Source organism: Polypterus senegalus, chromosome 12 (genome assembly GCF_016835505.1).
Source record: "Polypterus senegalus isolate Bchr_013 chromosome 12, ASM1683550v1, whole genome shotgun sequence".
In the NCBI taxonomy this organism is placed as follows: Eukaryota; Metazoa; Chordata; class Cladistia; order Polypteriformes; family Polypteridae; genus Polypterus; species Polypterus senegalus.
In genome coordinates this window covers 126,283,255-126,303,120 of record NC_053165.1, presented here as the reverse complement: position 1 = coordinate 126,303,120, position 19,866 = coordinate 126,283,255, and the positions used below count along the sequence as shown (strand labels likewise).

At 37.8% G+C, this 19,866-nt stretch overlaps 1 protein-coding gene across 1 annotated transcript in view; it reads right to left on the bottom strand.

Annotated features, from left to right (window-relative positions):
- iqgap1 (IQ motif containing GTPase activating protein 1) overlaps nucleotides 1-19,866 on the bottom strand; it is a 303,340-nt gene that overhangs the window by 98,243 nt on the left and 185,231 nt on the right. The window contains exons 18-21 of the mRNA XM_039773388.1: nucleotides 17,312-17,454; nucleotides 17,053-17,223; nucleotides 15,910-15,993; nucleotides 5,374-5,445 (exon numbers count right to left, since the gene is read on the bottom strand). Coding sequence (XP_039629322.1) covers nucleotides 5,374-5,445; nucleotides 15,910-15,993; nucleotides 17,053-17,223; nucleotides 17,312-17,454 — 470 coding nt within the window. The remainder of the gene's footprint in view (nucleotides 1-5,373; nucleotides 5,446-15,909; nucleotides 15,994-17,052; nucleotides 17,224-17,311; nucleotides 17,455-19,866) is intronic.

Here is a 19,866-nt window from a genome sequence, read left to right as displayed (position 1 = left end):
TAATGAGACTTAAACTGGTGGATTAGTATGCAGTATGTGTAAGAGAGGGTAACACTTGATTACACACAGAAAGCAGAGTTATGGTGCAAGAAATACTTTCAATGCTATTCAATATTCAAAGTGCTATCCTTCAGGGATCAGTGATGTGGCAGCTACTACTATGCATAAAAATGATCTTGGTAAAAGAAAAGCTGGGCAAGTTTTCAAATGATACCAAAGTAAAATGGAAGATAATCTAGAATCATCTATAGTATATTATTCTAGATTTACTTGGACAGAATTAAGGCATACCTCAAGCAGATGCAATTTTAAATAAACAAACATAGTATTATACACAAAAAGGAAAAATGTTAAATTAGAAAACACAATGTAAAGTTCTGAAACTTGGAATCATACCTCAAAGGATGGTCTTTGTAGTCTTAGTGGATTCTTCAAAATCTACATCCACATAATTGACAGAAGCAAGGAAGAATGTTCATAGGATGTTACGTTACTGTATATTGACTAACTAGTGGAGCTTCAGTAAATGAATATTATATTTAAGTTATGTAATACATTTGTGAGACCTCATCTGGAATAATGTTGCAGTCAAGGTCTCCGTATTATGAAAAAAGAAAGCAGTTCTAGAGAAAGTCTGCAGTGCCTAGGCAGATTACAGGGTTGTGACCTATAAGCTATAAGGAAAGCTAAGGGATATACTGAAAAAGGTGCAGGGTGATAAATGTATGCAACAACAAATACCTACAAACAGTGGGTTGCTTTGCTGGTTTTATCTCGGACAGTCACCGTTAAGTGCAGGAATTTTACTTAGCAGACATTTACAAAAACAATGAAAATGTTCTCTTACACATTGAAATGTTAGTTAGTTTTAGGTTGATACCTTGTGATGACATGGCCGCTGCTACTGAAGGACTTGGGGATCCAGAGATATCAAAATAGCAATGGGCAATACATAGGATGTTCTGGTATACCAGATAAAATATTTTTTACAGTATGAATTTAGAAGAATAAAAAAAGTTTTATTGGTATACCAATAATTTGCAGAAAACTTATAAAACACGTCCTACCATAAAATGTGAAAATTTGTTTTTGTGGACAGACTTGTGCATCCCCTTTACAATATGTGAGTCTACCCTTTTAAGAATATTGCCAAGAGTGATGCATAGTTCATTGATTCTGTTAAACCCACTTAATGTAATGTTTATAAGTTTAAAGCTGGCGATTTGAAACAGGGAGAGAAAGAAAATGCCATGTCTCATCATTTGTTTGCTTGGTAGCAGCAGGAGTGAGTGAAAGTGAATCCAAAATTAATCATTTGTAAATGTGGTAATTGTTAAAAAAACTTCATTTTGAAAAATATCCACAAATAAATTATACTAGCATCTACTGCACACAGGTCACTGTGCTCATTTTCCCTCCATGCATTAGTCATCATGCACTTCTGTTGGCATGTATTTGTTGGTTATTTTCGAATCCAATGTTTTTGTTGTCTCACCATTTGAAGTATCTGAATTTTTTCAGTTTAATCAAACAGAGATTAAAGTGTACAAAATTCTGAAGGAATCCGCACTATAAATCCCATTTATTAATTGAAAATTAGTTCTTCAGTAAGAACAGAGAGACACAACATGAGTTAAATGTCACACAAACGTTACAAAGCTTTTGGTGGTGGACAGGAGACAGCAAGGGCACTTTGAGCAGTTTGTTGCCACACAGCAAGCTGCGATGCTACTGTGTGTGTGTGTGTGTGTGTGTGTGTGTGTGTTTGGTCACCTTTTTGCCATGGCCAGCACTAAGTTTTTTTTATCAATTTGCACTACGGTAACTCTTCTATGGAATTGTATTAGAAGGGCTGGCCTTCTCTCCTCATATGCATCAGTAAGCCTTCAGTGTTCATGACCCTGTCACTGGTTCACCAGTTGTATCTCCTTGGACCACTTTTAGTAGTTACTAATCACTGTATATGGGTAACACCCCTCGAGACCTTCCGCTTTAGAGATGCTCTGACCTAGTTGTCTAGCCATCACAAAGTGGTCTTTGTCACAGTCACTCAGATACTTACACTGACTGACTGCTATGTCTGTGTATAGCAGAGTGGCAGAGCACGCTACAATAAATAACTGTTCCATTCCTGTTTCAAGCTGAATAAAGCTGGTTTTGCTAAAGTACTGAGACTAAGCCTCATGTTTTGGGGTGCAAGACAGGGACTTGTAGCACGACCCCGATCTTTTATGATTTACTTCTGTGCTGCTTCATTGCAGTGATGTGAGCCTCCTATTGCCCTACCCCAGCAACAGCCAATCAATCTTCCACAGACGCTGCAATCACACTTCAGGACGCACTTCAGTGTGTCGTTCCCGTTGGGTGGGGAGTCTCAAAAGAGTTCAGAAACCTCAATATGAAGAAGTAATGATTCGGCTCCTGACTAACTGTGCTCCCCACAACATGCTTCCACATTCAGATAATGTTCGCTCTGAATACCTCCCACCCAATTGCACGGCAGTGCTTCAGCCATTGGATTTGGGCATCATTCGCACCCTGAAAGTGTATTATCACAAGGAAATGCTGAGAAAACTTCTCGTCAGCGTAACTTGTAGGCAGGAGGAGAGTAAAAGTAATGCGAAATAAGCTACTGAAATGATTACAAATGCCTGGATACAAGTTAAAGAAAGCACTATAGTAACAAATACAGAATCTCATTGCAACAAAATTTTTTTTTAGGTTACTGTCATTTCCTTATAACGGAATTTTACCTGTGTGTGTGTATATATCTATATCTATATATATATATATATATATATCTATATATCTATATATATATCTATATCTATATATCTATATATATATATATATCTATATCTATATCTATATCTACACACACAATGGTGTGAAAAACTATTTGTCCCCTTCCTGATTTCTTATTCTTTTGCATGTTTGTCACACAAAATGTTTCTGATCATCAAACACATTTAACCATTAGTCAAATATAACACAAGTAAACACAAAATGCAGTTTTTAAAATGATGGTTTTTATTATTTAGGGAGAAAAAAAAATCCAAACCTACATGGCCCTGCATGAAAAAGTAATTGCCCCCTGAACCTAATAACTGGTTGGGCCACCCTTAGCAGCAATAACTGCAATAAAGCGTTTGCGATAACTTGCAATGAGTCTTTACAGCGCTCTGGAGGAATTCTGGCCCACTCATCTTTGCAGAATTGTTGTAATTCAGCTTTATTTGAGGGTTTTCTAGCATGAACTGCCTTTTTAAAGTCATGCCATAGCATCTCAATTGAATTCAGGTCAGGACTTTGACTAGGCCATTCCAAAGTCTTCATTTTGTTTTTCTTCAGCGATTCAGAGGTGGATTTGCTGGTGTGTTTTGGGTCATTGTCCTGTTGCAGCACCCAAGATCACTTCAGCTTGAGTTGACGAACAGATGGCCGGACATTCTCCTTCAGGATTTGTTGGTAGACAGTAGAATTCATGGTTCCATCTATCACAGCAAGCCTTCCAGGTCCTGAAGCAGCAAAACAACACCAGACCATCACACTACCACCACCATATTTTACTGTTGGTACGATGTTCTTATTCTGAAATGCTGTGTTCCTTTTACGCCAGATGTAACGGGACATTTGCCTTCCAAAAAGTTCAACTTTTGTCTCATCAGTCCACAAGGTATTTTCCCAAAAGTCTTGGCAATCATTGAGATGTTTCTGAGCAAAATTGAGACGAGCCCTAATGTTCTTTTTGCTTAACAGTGGTTTGCGTCTTGGAAATCTGCCATGCAGGCCGTTTTTCCCAGTCTCTTTCTTATGGTGGAGTCGTGAACACTGACCTTAATTGAGGCAAGTGAGGCCTGCAGTTCTTTAGACGTTGTCCTGGGGTCTTTGTGACCTCTCGGATGAGTCTTCTCTGCGCTCTTGGGGTAATTTTGGTCGGCCTGCCACTCCTGGGAAGGTTCACCACTGTTCCATGTTTTTGCCATTTCTGGATAATGGCTCTCACTGTGGTTCGCTGGAGTCCCAAAGCTTTAGAAATGGCTTTATAACCTTTACCAGACTGATAGATCTCAATTACTTCTGTTCTCATTTGTTCCTGAATTTCTTTGGATCTTGGCATGATGTCTAGCTTTTGAGGTGCTTTTGGTCTACTTCTCTGGGTCAGGCAGCTCCTATTTAAGTGATTTCTTGATTGAAACAGGTGTGGCAGAAATCAGGCCTGGGGGTGGCTACGGAAATTTAACTCAGGTGTGATACACCACAGTTAGGTTATTTTTTAACAAGGGGGCAATTACTTTTTCATGTAGGTTTGGATTTTTTTTTCTCCCTAAACAATAAAACCATCATTTAAAACTGCATTTTGTGTTTACTTGTGTTATATTTGACTAATGGTTAAATTTGTTTGATGATCAGAAACATTTTGTGTGACAAACATGCAAAAGAATAAGAAATCAGGAAGGGGGCCAATAGTTTTTCACACCACTGTATGTGTGTGTGTGTATATATATATATATATATATATATATATATATATATATATATATACACACACACATATACATACATACATACATACATACATACATACATACATACATACATACATATATATATATATATATATATATATATATATATATATATTATTTATATATATATAACAATGTAATATATTCTATTATAGTATATTTATACATATATGCACAGACACACAAATAGGAACATTTAGGATCATTATACTGTACTTTAATGCATAAAAAACAAAAATATGAAACATTTTGCAGTGGTAAAAAAAATATGTAGTTTTTTGATTCTTAACACAGGTATGTATGTATAGAATGTTGGTACTTAAGGAGATTTACACATCAAAAAATTCCTCTGTAAACTTGCAAACTGCAGGCATTTCTAACAAAGGGACCAATACGTGTATTTTGGATAAATTTCCCCCCAGGGACAAATAACGTTCTATCCATCTATCTATCTACAATAACTAGGACCGAAAAGGGTATGGTTTATGTTATGTTGTATTTTGCTGCCATTCTGAAAAACAATGATCTTTCCCATTGACCTGATTCGGATAAACCAATGATTCAGCTATGCATTCAGGTTAAAAGATTGCCTCATTTTTTTCACTCTGACAGATTTACCTTCAAAGGGCCAGGGAAGGGCATTATTTTTTAACAGGTAGATATTTTTTGATGCCAATGCTAATGTGAGAGCACTGAAATCAATATATAATAATTAAGACACAAGTGTAAAGGGGAGAAGGCCACTAAACTAGGAAAAAGTAAATCTAGCAGTTATAAGCAAAAAACCTTAAATAATGAGGTCCAGAGAGAAGGCCATTTCTATTATGCAAGGAAAAAAACTCACGTGATCTCTGAAGTACTTGAGTCGATCCTGGTATCGTTTTCGACACTGGTGCATCCTCACCATTGACTGGATCTTGTAAAACAGATTCGAATAAAAAAGCAAGCTTAATTAATGAAGTGCTGCAAATGTACAGGTGACTAGAATAAAAAGTGCACATGCTATAAAAATAAAAAAAACCTGATGTGTCTTTTGACTACAAATGAACAGTAATTTCAGCAGATTTGACATTTTTCAAATAAATTACAAGCTTACATTCACTGCTATTTTCAACACCTTACTAAGCATGACCTTTAAAAATAATCAGTTACTACTAGTAGTTTATTAATATTTAATTACTGGCTTATTCACTATTAATATACTTGTGGCATAAAAGGAGCAGCATTTCACAGATTAGTGCTTATGCCAAACTGTCAATATTTAATTAAAAAGAATCTAGAAGTAGCCACAGCTGTAGAACACTCCACAAAAACACAATAACTTGATTTGTTAATAACTGAGAACTTCTGTGTGTGTATGCATGTGTTTGGGAGAGGAGTATTCACATTAGTTTTGAAAATGTATAAAATCAATAAAAATTGATGTGGAGAGCACATGACTTTTTCCATATTTACAGCCTGACTACAGTGTACAAAGTGAATTTACTAAAACACATGCAAGATTGCAGCACCCCTACTTTAAAGGCAAACTTAATCTAAAGAAATATGTTTTAATCTTTTATTCTAACTTGAATGATTTTGTCCTAAACTTAAACATGTAATTAATTGATTGATGCATATGTAATAATTAGGGAGGTTAGTAAAAAATGTTTAAATATTTAATCAATTTGAGGGTGAAAACTGGTTAGGAAGATAAACTTATACAAATAAACAACACACCTCTCCCACCATTACCCAAAATCACAGTGCGCTTTACAAAAAAGTTTCAGCGTAGCCTCCTTGCCAAATTGTAGGATGATACTAAAAATCAGATTTGCACAACTGATAAAATGAGTTTTGAAACCCGCCCTCACTGGTTCTCCAAATTTTGTGTGCTCTAATGACACATACAATCAGAACTTATTAATCCAGTAAGTGCTTCCTCAGTGGCAGTTGCCACTTTTATTATAACTCAGACAAGGAAGTATAAATAAGGTTATAGTCGCGCAGTAAATGAAGAAAGTAGGGAGAAAGCGTACACTAGTGAGACTGAGATACTGGTATCTATACTAATAAGAGGCAAAGCCCTCACTGACTGACTGACTGATCACTAATTCTCCAACTTCCCGTGTAGGTGGAAGGCTGAAATTTGGCAGGCTCATTCCTTACAGCTTACTTACAAAAATTAGGCAGGTTTCATTTTGAAATTCTACACGCAACGGTCATAACTGGAACCTACTTTCGTCCATATATACGGCCATAGCCAGCAGCTCGGTCGCCGTGTGAGGTGGAGTTGTGTCCCACATCATCATGCCTCCCATGTAATTGAGTGCCTGCCCATACAAGGTAAATATTCGCGGGTGAAGGACTGTGCTTAGCATATTCATAAGTGCAGCTACTGCGGAAACCCTCTGACGCTGAACAAGCCTTTGTACACATATCAATAGGAAAGCAAGGTGTAAAGCTTAAGTTTAAAATTACATTCATAGACACACTGCCGCTAAATATTTACAGGCAAATCCACAACTTAATACCGGGAATGCCTATTAAACATCTTAGATTCATGAGTACCCATTTGGGTAGTGATCACTTCGATGAATGAAACCTGTTCAAAAAATGCATTACACAATTGAGAAGGCAGCAAAAGAATATGAAGTGAGTGACACATACAAGCATATTCATAAGTGCTGCTACTGCGGAAACAAAGCATGGTGTAAACCTTAAGTTTAAATTATGTTCATAGACAAGCTGCCGCTGGCGTTTGTCATGCCTAAGACGAATACGATATTTACGAGATACAAGTTTATTGAGAGGACGCAGGGTACAAACGAGACTTTTGATCACCTTCTAATGGATTTAAAATTGCTGGTGGAGGACTGTGCTTATGCAGACGAAGATGAGATGGTCAGGGATAGAATAGTGTTTGGCACAAACTCAGCGAAAGTGCGAGAGAAACTTTTAAGTGCCGGGTCTGAGCTAAAAATTAAACAAAGCCGTGGACATCGCAAGATCGCACGAGATATTCGCGAGATGCAAGTTTAATGAGAAGATGCAGGGTATAAAGCCTCGATGCTAAAGACCTGGCGAAGTCATGGAGAACATGGAAGGACAAGTTCAGATTATACACAGAACTTGCAATGCCGGAGGCAGAGGAAAACACTAAGGTCAGATTATTCCGTTATGTTATTGGAGAGAATGGCAGAGAATTGTGTCAGGCGATGACCGGTGATGTAAGACCTGATGAGTTAACCATGAGCTTGATGATATGTAAATTTGATGAACATTACAACCTGAAAATAAACGAAACTGTAGAGAGGTTCAGATTTTTTTCCAAGAAATCAGGCAAGGGGAGAGAATATAGACAACTACGTCACCGATCTGAGAGTGTTAGCAGGCACATGCAATTTCGGGGAGATTAAAAGTTCCTTTATACGTGACCGAATTGTGTGCGGAACCAGTGATGCAAGTTTGCAACAAAGATTACTGAGAAGACAAACTGACTTTAGAGATGTGCATACAAATATGCAGAGCCACAGAACTGTCGAAGGAGAACAGCAGAACAGTCACACGGGCTTCCCCATTCTATACTTCTCCCAACCTTCCTTATTACGGAGTCTTCCTTGCTTTACTGCTGGCTGCTTCTTTCCATTCACCTTCCTAGCTCTTTATTTAAACAGTTTTCCTTCTCACTTTTCCGCTCCTTCGCGGTCTTCTCCCTTTTCATTCAAAATACGCGCCTCCTTGCCTTTTTACAGTCAGTTCCCCTTACGTCACACCATAGTTTAGCACAAGTTAATACCGGGAATGCCTGTTAAACATTCACGAGTAGTGATTTGGGTAGTGAACACTTCGATGAATGAAACCTGTTATTTTTACAACAGTTGACAAACACGGAATGTAACTTCAAAATAACGCATCCTCCAAATACGAACATGATTGAAAGAAATAATGATAATCAAATCCTTGATGACAGCAACACTCATAACAGTGACAAAACAATTACATTGACAATCAGGTTATGTTATTTTTAAAATGTTTCCTTTTCTTTTTCATAACTTCTTTAACACACTACTCTGCTGCGAAGCGCGGGTATTTTGCTAGTATATAATATGGGTGTTCAGACTAAGAAGAAAAGTGTTGGAACTTTCCCAGATTCAGGATACAATATGGTGAGTACAACAAGCAGTGTTTATCATTATTTAAAACAGATGTCAATGTCATTTACTACATGCTGCTTCAACCATTTTAAACATTAATGGTGTGATATATGGCCAGCAATTTATCCCGGCCAATACCCCCAAGCTGCCAGATAGAGCCCTCCCTGGACCATGGAGGTGCCCCGCAGGGCCTCATGGACCTTAGAGTTTTAATGCACAGCCCTGCTGGATACCAATGGGGGCCGCCAGGGGATGCTGCAGGGAGGCTCAGAGACTCATATCATCCGTATAGCCCGGAAGTAATTCCCAGTCACGGGGACAGGAGATGACATACTTCCGGGCTATAGAGAAGAAGGAATTTTCATCTGACCTGGAAGTGCTGGGAAATCACATGGGCTGAAGGATAGAAGCACTTCCAGGTCAAGGACTATAAAGGATTATGGGAAACCCCAGCGAGTTGAGCCGAGTTGGGAGGAAGAGTGACAACGTATCTGGGAATGGAGGATTGTAGTTGATTATTGATTATTGTGTAGTGGAGGTGCTTTGTGCACTTTATTATTGTAAAAATAAAATTATTGGGACTTTTATTTGGTGTATGGCGTCTGGTCAGAAGGTTCAATGGGACGACAGCACCCCCTATCTGACACAATGGTATTACTTGCAGCTGAGCGGACTATTCTGCTTACAGACATATTGATATGATGGTGCACAAAGAGGTACATTGTTCAATATTTTCTTTTTTATGAAAAAAAACAATTAAGCTTTTTAAACTTTAGTTTAAAACTGAAAGGCTTGTGCTCCAACAGTTTTTTTCCCCTCTTATTTCCTACTGGAGCAACAATATAGCTTTTGGGTTGTTTTAGTATCTCTATTTCAGTGAATTAAGAATCCCTCAGGAAAAGAGTGATCAAAATTTCCAAGATGGCCAGTTACTTCTTGGCATTTATTGTATGAGAGGTAAACGTTGCGCATGTGAAATCGTCTTTCTCTACATTGCGTAAATAGGTAAAATCTAACTGAATAAAGTTGACCTCATCCATTGTTCAGATTCATTTTTACACATCGAATTTAAATGGCTAAAAACAAACTTTTTCCAGAGGTTTATTGTCTACCTAGCACAATGCGAGAGAGAGGGAGTGGGAACACACAAGTGGCCAGAACTAGGAAAAAAACAGCCTGCACTACCAAACAGGAGAATGGATGCTGGACATCATATACCCCAGCTCCCAATGTTTAACGCTAGAATTACCAGAGCCTATGAAAAAACTTGTATATCCGGCCATCTTAAATCCCTTCGCACCTCTCCGTCAGCGTCTTTTGTCTTCTAAATGTGTCGATAAGCCCAAGCAGCCTGCTATACCATCCCCTCTGACCGCCTCAGACCGGGCAAGAAGTTCTCCCAGTTCCTGCCTTGACTGATATCTGGGATTGAGCTTCCCAGAATTGTAAGGGGAAATAATTTGATATACGTTTTGTGTCTACAACAATCTATGTAAACACATCGTTAAAACAGAAACGTTTTTCATGTTTTAGTAGCAAATAAAATGTAGTCATGAACTGTATAATGTGTGAAGGCTGATGGCCAAATATCAAATAAGCACTTTCAGAAAAGGTGCAATTACAATACGACAGCTTCCGTGGTGCTGTGGTCAGAACTGGCGACTTATAATCCAAGATGGCCTAAAGTTCGAAATCAGCTCCCCGGCAAATTTACCATTTTGAGAAGTGAGCTGCTCTTATTGTTATAATACAATAAAAAAATACATTTGATTTGTGTCTGTAACAGCCGGTGTAAACTTATAGTACAGTGGAACCTTGGGTCACGACCGTAATTCGTTCCAAAACTCTGGTTGCAACCCGATTTGGTTGTGACCCAAAGTAATTTCCCCCACAGGATTGTATGTAAATACAATTAATCCGTTCCAGGCCGTACGAGCTATATGTAAATATATATCTTTTTAAAGATTTTTAAGCACAAAAATAGTTAATTATACCATAGAATGTACAGTGTAATAGTAAACTAAATGTACAAAATATTGAATAACACTGAGATAATGTTGAACAGAGAAAACTAACATTGCAAGAGTTCACGCTATAGCCTTACGAACTGCTCTCTGTAAACACTTTTTCAAATGAGTTTTAAGCACAGGGAAAAAAAATAAACATTTGAAAAATCCGTTATTTATACAAAAACTAACCATAAATAACCAAGAAAACGAACCTTGCATGAGTCGAGTTCTGGCATGAAGGAAATGAGGAGAAACTGGGTGGAGAGGAGATTACAGTTTTGAGGTAAAGTCTGTGAAGATATGGGTTTGCTGCATGCTCCCATCTTGCTTCTGGGAGCCCTTAAACCCGTCATCATCGGTAATGTTACCGATGAGCACGACAGTGAGGCACTACAATGGAGCAATCGGATGGTGCAAAAAGTGCCAAGTGCTTTTATTAAAATCAATAAAACATGAATTAAAAACAAAGTCCAAATTAAAGTGCAGTGCTTTCAGTATCCTTCAATAAATAAACGATCCCATAAAAACAGAAGTGAAGTGGAGGTTAAAATCCAATAGAAAAAAAAAAGGCTTCATTAAACACAACGAGATTAAAACAATGCTCGAAACATCTCTTTAAAAACAAGCCCGGTGCATTCTTTATCTGCCTTCTCGCACTCTCTCTCTCTCTCACTGCACAGGGAGAAACTGAACATGTGCAGAAATCACCGGCGCATATGAACCAGAAGGGAAACTGACTTGTTCGTCCCCCACGTGTGTGGTCGTGAATAGATGCAAAAGTTTGGCGAACTTTTTGGTCATAGCCCGATCTGTAAGTGGTCCGAGACGTTTGTGACCTGAGGTTCCACTGTACTTGTGAAAGTTAGCGTTTTTTTATTTTTATTTTAACTTTTATTCTCTCAGTCACGATCATGATAAAACAGCCACACCAGATTTGACGTGGTTACTTTTTATCTGAAACTGGGAATAACTATAGATGTAAGTGGTGTTTTGAGACAATGCAACTGGGAATTCTCTGATGTGGAAGGATAAAAGCTTACACACAAACGCCGGTGAATCTGCCTTCTTCATATCTCACAGTCACTTGAATTTTTTTTTTATTCAGTTTTATTGAGTGTTCCTGCTGACGCTGAATTAGTATGCTGAATGAGTATAGGCTATAGAAGGCATCCAGAGGCTGTTATATTTGCAAAAGGTGGCTTAACTAAGTATTGATGTAATATCTCTGTTGGGGTGCCCAAATTGATGCACCTGTCTAATTTTGTTATGATGCGTACTGCATATTTTCTGGTAATCCAATAAACTTAATGTCACTGCTGAAATACTACTATTTCCATAAGACCTGTTATATATTAAAAACGAAATTGCTACTTTGAAAAATCAGCCAATGATAAACAAAAATCCGAAGAATTAAGAGGGGTTGCCAAACTTTTTCATTTGACTGTATAATCATGTTTCTTTACATCTCCATAAAAATGTTCTTATGAGTGAGAAGGAAGCCCTGCCTTGTCTATTCTATATACTTTTGGAATATAACCGGAACAACATTCTGTTTTATTTTCATTCAAATATATTTGCCTCCATCTCATCAAAATCCCATCCTTTATGTGTTACTTATGTAACTTATGTCACTTACTTATGCAAAAACATTTCTTTCATAGTAATTGTATGTCTTGAGAAAAAGTTTATTTGTTTATTGTTTCCTTCCCAGTCTAGATTTTCTCAACAGACATTTTGTGTTTTGCATTCCTTTATTTTTTAGAATTATAATTCCCTGAATTGGAAGATTCATTCCTCGAAATGCATTAGCAATTGTATTTTGACAGATTTAATTAAGAACAATGTCATATCCCAGACTTCAAAACAACAGTTACACACTACTGAAGTTCTCATTAGTTTCCATATTTATTCTTCAGACTTCTGTCTTGAAGACCTATTGTTACAGAAATACCTCCTAACTGCGTCCTGGAGCTATTTTTTATACTCATTTTTCTATTTTTAATTCCCTGCATTTTGCATGTTTTTTCCATGTTTATTTTGTAATGAATTTTTGCTGTGTTTTTCGTTTCATATAATTGGTATAAATGGCATACATTTCCCCAAGTTATACATGAAAAATCCATTATATTGTTTTCGTATCTCTGAAATCTTATGGCCAACTTTAACTGTTCATATGAATTATTTGAAATTAACATTTGCAAGTTTGTTTATTTTGTTTCAGTATATTTTTTTTGATAGTTTAAATTCTTGACTATTGTATGTCTTGTGTGATGATCACACCTACATTATAAGTTTATCCTTTTTACACTTCTATAAAATATATTAACACTAGCAGAATACCCGCGCTTCGCAGCGGAGAAGTAGTGTGTTAAAGAAGTTATGAAAAAGAAAAGCAAACATTTTAAAAATAACGTAAGATGATTATTAATGTAATTGTTTTGTCATTGATATGAGTGTTGTTGTCATATCTATCTATTTATATATATATATATATATATATATATATATATATATATATATATATAAAAATAGCTGCGATTGGCAGCGAGAAGTAACTTTTAAAATTTTAATAATAACGTAACATGATTGACAATGTAATTGTTTTGTAATTGTCATGAGTGTTGCTGGCATATATATATATATATATATATATACATATACACACATACATATATATACATATACATATATATATACACATACTGTATATATACACACACACATATATACATACTGTATATACAACATATACATATCTACATATATACTGTATATACACATATATATACAAATCTACATATATATATCTACATATATATATTAGGTGGGACTCGATTAAAAAATTAATCCAATTAATTAGAGGCTGTGTAAGAATTAATCTTGATTAATCGTATGTAATCGACACGAATTTGCCCCAAATCGCAAATGTTTTTTTTTATTTAAAACGGTTTTAGTGGGCTTACAGAATCAAATAATAGACATGGACATGAATATTGTAAACTGAAGCTGTTTTAATTTCTGAAAAAAGCTTTAAACTGCATTTGAATTCAAAACAGAAACAAAAATATCATCCCTGGTTAAAATTGGGCAGACTTAAAAATAAAGTGGTAGTTTAAGTACTTTAAGTACATTTTCAGAATAGTATTGTCTTTAAATAATAATAACCAAAATTTCACCATAAAGTGCAGTTTTTCTTCTTAAAAAATAAGTCAGAAACATAAAAGGTAATTTGACCAGCTTACTCTTTAAACTCTGAGTAACATTAGCCAAAATTATTTTGTACATTAGGCTAAAACAGTGTGATCATTGAACATTTTGTAATTAGATGTATTTAGAATTACTAACGGTCACGGAAGTCCAATGATCCCCAGTAAGAGCCACAAAGTCCGCTTTCTGTAATGCATCTAATTTTGCTTGCTTTTCAGTGTGCACAAAACCATGCTTTTATCAAGGCTTCGCTGGTAGTCGAAATGATCAGTCGTAGGAACGCGCTTTATTCCGACTCTAACATTTTTGTAGCTGTGATGTGTGCATCAGTGTAATGGATGTACCAGGAAATCATGCATTGACAAAAGTTCCCGCTTGCTTGGAATTGAAAGTGTGATTAAATGCGTTATTTTTAACGCTTATGGAGTACATGCATCGAAGCTTCTCAACTGTGCTTGTGCTAAGAAAGGGAAAATTTTAAAAATAACGTAACATGATTCTGCTAACCTAATATTTTTCATACGCCCCAAACCAAGGAGATGGGAAGGTAAAATGAATCGGTAGCGCGACATAGTCAGTACATCCCTCTCGAATCGAACCTCAATGTCGGCGTTAGAGGCTTAAGACTCTACAATTGCGCCACCGCTTGTCTATGCTAAAGTATGTATTGTAGATCGGGCTATAGATATACATTTATATATATACCCGTATCGCAGTGGAGAAGTAGAAGTTATGAAAAGAAAAGGGAACATTTTAAAAATAACGTAACATGATTGTCAATATACAGTAATTGTTTTGTGAGTGTTATTGAATGTTGCTGTCATCAAGGATTTGATTATCATTATTTCTTTCAATCAGGCTCGTATTTGTACGATGTGTTCAAGTTACATTCCGTGTTTGTCAATCGCTGTAAAGATAAGAGGTTTCATTCATCGATTAGTTCCTTACTGCATCAATAAACAGCTCGCCTTCCTTTTTATCTGTGATGTGACAAACTGCATGCACGGGTTTTTTTTTTACGCTGTCTTCCTTTAGCGGACATTGACTTTTTCCACCGTGTGCTTTGTTTCCACAGTAGCTGCATTTATGAATATGCTTATCAGACGCTTCATATTTTTGCTGCCTTTTCAATTGTGTAATTCGGTTTTGTTCAGCCTTTGGAACTGTTGCTTTTATCTGTGCACTGCATCAGTTCACGTGAGCCACTCGGTGTACTTGCATCGAAGGTTCCCAGCTGTGCTGGTGCCATCTCGTGCTATGTCCATAGCTTTATTTAATGTTACCTTAGTCCTGGCACTTAAAACTTTCTCTGGCAGTTTCGCTGAGTTTGTGTCAAACACCACCCTGACCATCTCATCTTCCTCTCCATAAGCACAGTCCTTCACCCGTGAATATTTACCCGTGGCAGTTTGCTATTGGATTGCCGCTGACGGATGGCCTTATATGGGCAGGCACTAAATTACAAACGCCAGCGGCAGCCTGTCTATGAACTTAATTTAAAGTGTAGGTTTACATCGTGCTTTGCTTCCGAAGTAGCAGAACTCGCTTCTTATTGTTTCGCTGCCTTCTCAATTATATAATGCATGTTTTCTTGAGCGCTTTTTTGAGGTCTTCCTGGTTTTCTATGTACTGCGTGATTACGTGGGAGGCGTGATGATGTCACACGAAACTCCGCCCCCACGGCGTTGAAGCTCATCTCCATTACAGTAAATGGAGAAAAACTGCTTCCAGTTATGACCATTACGCGTAGAATTTCGATATAAAACCTGCCCAACTTTTGTAAGGAAGCTGTAAGGAATGAACCTGCCAAATTTCAGCCTTCCACCCACACTGGAAGTTGGAGAATTAGTGATGAGTCAGTGAGTGAGTGAGTGAGTGAGTCAGTGAGTCAGTGAGTGAGTGAGGGCTTTGCCTTTTATTAGTATAGATATATTTTGCTATTTCCTGCTTATCCTGTACAATTTTGTTGTGCTATTGAACATAAGCATACAATTTTGTTACAGACAGACAGGTAATACAGTAAGTTACCTTTATTGCTTCATTACTGTGTTCTCTCAAGTACTCCTTCCTTTCATTATACAACTTCTTCTGCTTATAGCCTCTCCAGTGGGACTGTGGAAGGACACAAAAATATAAGAAAAATAAGGAATGAAAAAAAATTCTAAATATATCCAAACTCATTCCTGATCAGGATCAATAGCAATGCAATCACTGTTGATAAACCAAGAAGCTTTTCAAGGGGCATTAACACTAGTATCCCCTGAAGCCTATGAACTTGTAATCCTGGCCAACCGTAAATTCCTTCGCACCTCTCCATCTGCGTCTGTTGTTTTATAAATGTGTCGATCAGCACAGGCAACCTCCTGTAAGATCCCCCTCACCCCTCCCCCGTATCACGAAACTCAACTCTGGCAAAAAGTTATCTCAGCTCAAGCCAAGGCTCTTTATCTGCATGTGAAGTGCCTGGAGTTGTATATGGTAAATAATATAGTATATCATTATTTGGAATACATGCATTTTATGTGTGCTCCGTGTCTACAAAGATCTGGGTAAGTGTAGGATGAAAGGAAATGCGAGGTAAGAAATGCTGAACACATACTTAAAGCAGAAACTTTTTCCATGTTATACTAATAATGACGTTAAGTGTATAATGTCTGAAGACTTTAGTCCAAATATCAAAAAAAAAACAAAAAAAAACACATGAGCTTTTATTCAAGAATATAACCCAAGAGAAAAAAGCATTAAATTTACACGTTCCTGTCAATGAGTTAAAAACCCCAAGCTCAAATGTTAACTGACGGGAAGTTAATATGTACGCTTGAATGGTGTAGAAGTAAGAACTGCTACCTTTTAACTCTAAAGATAAGGAGCCTCTGCTTGTTTTGGGAGAACCTTTTGCCCGAGTTGAGCTCCGTCAAGTAGGGGGATGGGACAGCAGGCTGCTTGTTGCTTGTGCTGATAAACGCATTTACAAGACAAAAGATGCTGACAGAGAGGTGCGAAGGAATTTAAAGTGGGCTGGGATTACAAGTTTTTTCAAAGGCCTCGGTGATTCTAATGTTAAGTGGTTTATTACCTAGAAGTAATCACATGCACTGCTCACATTAAGATGCAGTTTGTCTGCCAAAGAATGGAGTTGTAAGAGTAGATTTAAGGGAATTAAATAATTACCTGTATCTGGAGTATAGCAGGAACTTGCCTCTTGAGGTAGTTGAGACGCTGAGTGAGCCCGTTTCTCACCAGATAACCACGGCTGCATGCCTGTAGCTTGGTAATCAGTGTCTCATTGGCCAACCAGAGTTGTTCTCTGTTATATGCAGCAGTTACACCAGAGATGGCAGACTAAAAGAATGTAAAACAAACAAGAGGATAACCTTAATATGAGAAGTAATGCTGTAACAAAAGCACAAATAACAATGTATTCTCCTACCTGAATGTCCTCACGGCTCAAGTGAGTATTATTCTGAACAAAATTTGCTGGCTCTTCCCACTGGCCTTCTTTGGTGTGCAGGTTAAAGTAGTAATTGTAGCCCCCTTTCACCCAATGCCTTGCCCACTTACTTCCATTGTCACCTGGGAGAAATAAAGTACATTATCTGCTTTTTTTCTATTTTGCTTATTTTTTTATCTGCTTTCTTTTTTATTTCATTTAGCCACTTAATGCAACAATAGTAGCTAAAAGGAAAAAAATGAAAATTCTTTTAATAATATGTGATAATGTTATACAATTCTAGCTGTTCTACACAACTTCAGCCGGAAGAGTGACAAAATGCATATTACATCCATAATATAAATAAAAAGTAAATCTGCACATATATACACTCACCTAAAGGATTATTAGGAACACCATACTAATACGGTGTTTGACCCCCTTTCACCTTCAGAACTGCCTTAATTCTGCGTGGCATTGATTCAACAAGGTGCTGAAAGCATTCTTTAGAAATGCTGGCCCATATTGATAGGATAGCATCTTGCAGTTGATGGAGATTTGTGGGATGCACATCCAGGGCACGAAGCTCCCGTTCCACCACATCCCAAAGATGCTCTATTGGGTTGAGATCTGGTGACTGGGGGGGCCATTTTAGTACAGTGAACTCATTGGCATGTTCAAGAAACCAATTTGAAATGATTCAAGCTTTGTGACATGGTGCATTATCCTGCTGGAAGTAGCCATCAGAGGATGGGTACATGGTGGTCATGAAGGGATGGACATGGTCAGAAACAATACTCAAGTAGCCTGTGGCATTTAAACGATGCCCAATTGGCACTAAGGGGCCTAAAGTGTGCCAAGAAAACATCCCCCACACCATTACACCACCACCACCAGCCTGCACAGTGGTAACAAGGCATGATGGATCCATGTTCTCATTCTGTTTACGACAAATTCTGACTCTACCATTTGAATGTCTCATCAGAAATCGTGACTCATCAGACCAGGCAACATTTTTCCAGTCTTCAACTGTCCAATTTTGGTGAGCTCGTGCAAATTGTAGCCTCTTTTTCCTATTTGTAATGGAGATGAGTGGTACCCGGTGGGGTCTTCTGCTGTTGTAGCCCATCCGCCTCAAGGTTGTGGTTGTGGCTTCACAAATGCTTTGCTGCATACCTCGGTTGTAACGAGTGGTTATTTCAGTCAAAGTTACTCTTCTATCAGCTTGAATCAGTCGGCCCATTCTCCTCTGACTTCTAGCATCAACAAGGCATTTTTAAGCCCCACACAGGACTGCCGCATACTGGATGTTTTTCCCTTTTCACACCATTCTTTGTAAACCCTAGAAATGGTTGTGCGTGAAAATCCCAGTAACTGAGCAGATTGTGAAATACTCAGACCGGCCTGTCTGGCACCAACAACCACTCCACGCTCAAAATTGCTTAAATCACCTTTCTTTCCCATTCTGACATTCAGTTTGGAGTTCAGGAGATTGTCTTGACCAGGACCACACCCCTAAATGCATTGAAGCAACTGCCATGTGATTGATTCATTAATGCAATTATCTAATCAGAAATTGAACAGGTGTTCCTAATAATCCTTTAGGTGAGCGTATATATACACACATATATACACACATACATATACAAACTAATAAAAGGCAAAGCCCTCACTGACTGACTGATCACTAATTCTCCAACTTCCCGTGCAGGTAGAAGGCTGAAATTTGGCAGGCTCATTCCTTACAGCTTACTTACAAAAGTTAAGCAGGTTTCATTTCGAAATTCTACGCACAACGGTCATAACTGAATCCTACTTACGTACATATATACGGCCATAGCCTGCAGCTCGGTCGCCATGTGAGGCGGAGTTGCATCCCCCATCACCATGCCTCCCACGTAGTTGGCTGCCTGCCTATATTGTGTCCTCATACCCACGCCTCCCATGTAATTGAGTGCCTGCCCATATAAGGCTGTCCGTCAGCAGCAATCCAATAGACACGCTGCCGCTAAATATTCGCAGGGAAATCAAAAAGTTAATACCGGGAATGCCTGTTAAACATCTTAGATTCACGAGCAGCAATTTGCGTAGTGAGATATATATTTTCATTGCCTTTTCCTGTAAGAAGCAATGTACACACTTCTCTCTATGTTGTGGTTTCTATTACACACCTGAAAGAAAGAGACAATATATGTAAAAACATCATCGCACTAATGCAATATTATTTGAAAACGAACGGAACTGTATGTTATACTTTTACACCAACATATGTTTCTATGTTTGAGCGACACGGGCAGATGGGGAGTGTCTGATGATTGCATATAGCGCCGAAGTTACTGCTCTTTACCATTCTCTCCTCTGCATGTCCTGGAGTACAAAATAAACAGCATACAGCAACATGCGGGGACTGGCAGGAACACTCAATAAAACTGAATAAAAAGAAAATCAAGTGACGGTGAGATACGAAGAAGGCAGCTTCGCCAGCGTTTGTGTGTCAGAACCCTTTGTGTGGGGGGCGTTAGTATGCATCGTGGTACACTGCAGAGCTATAGCGC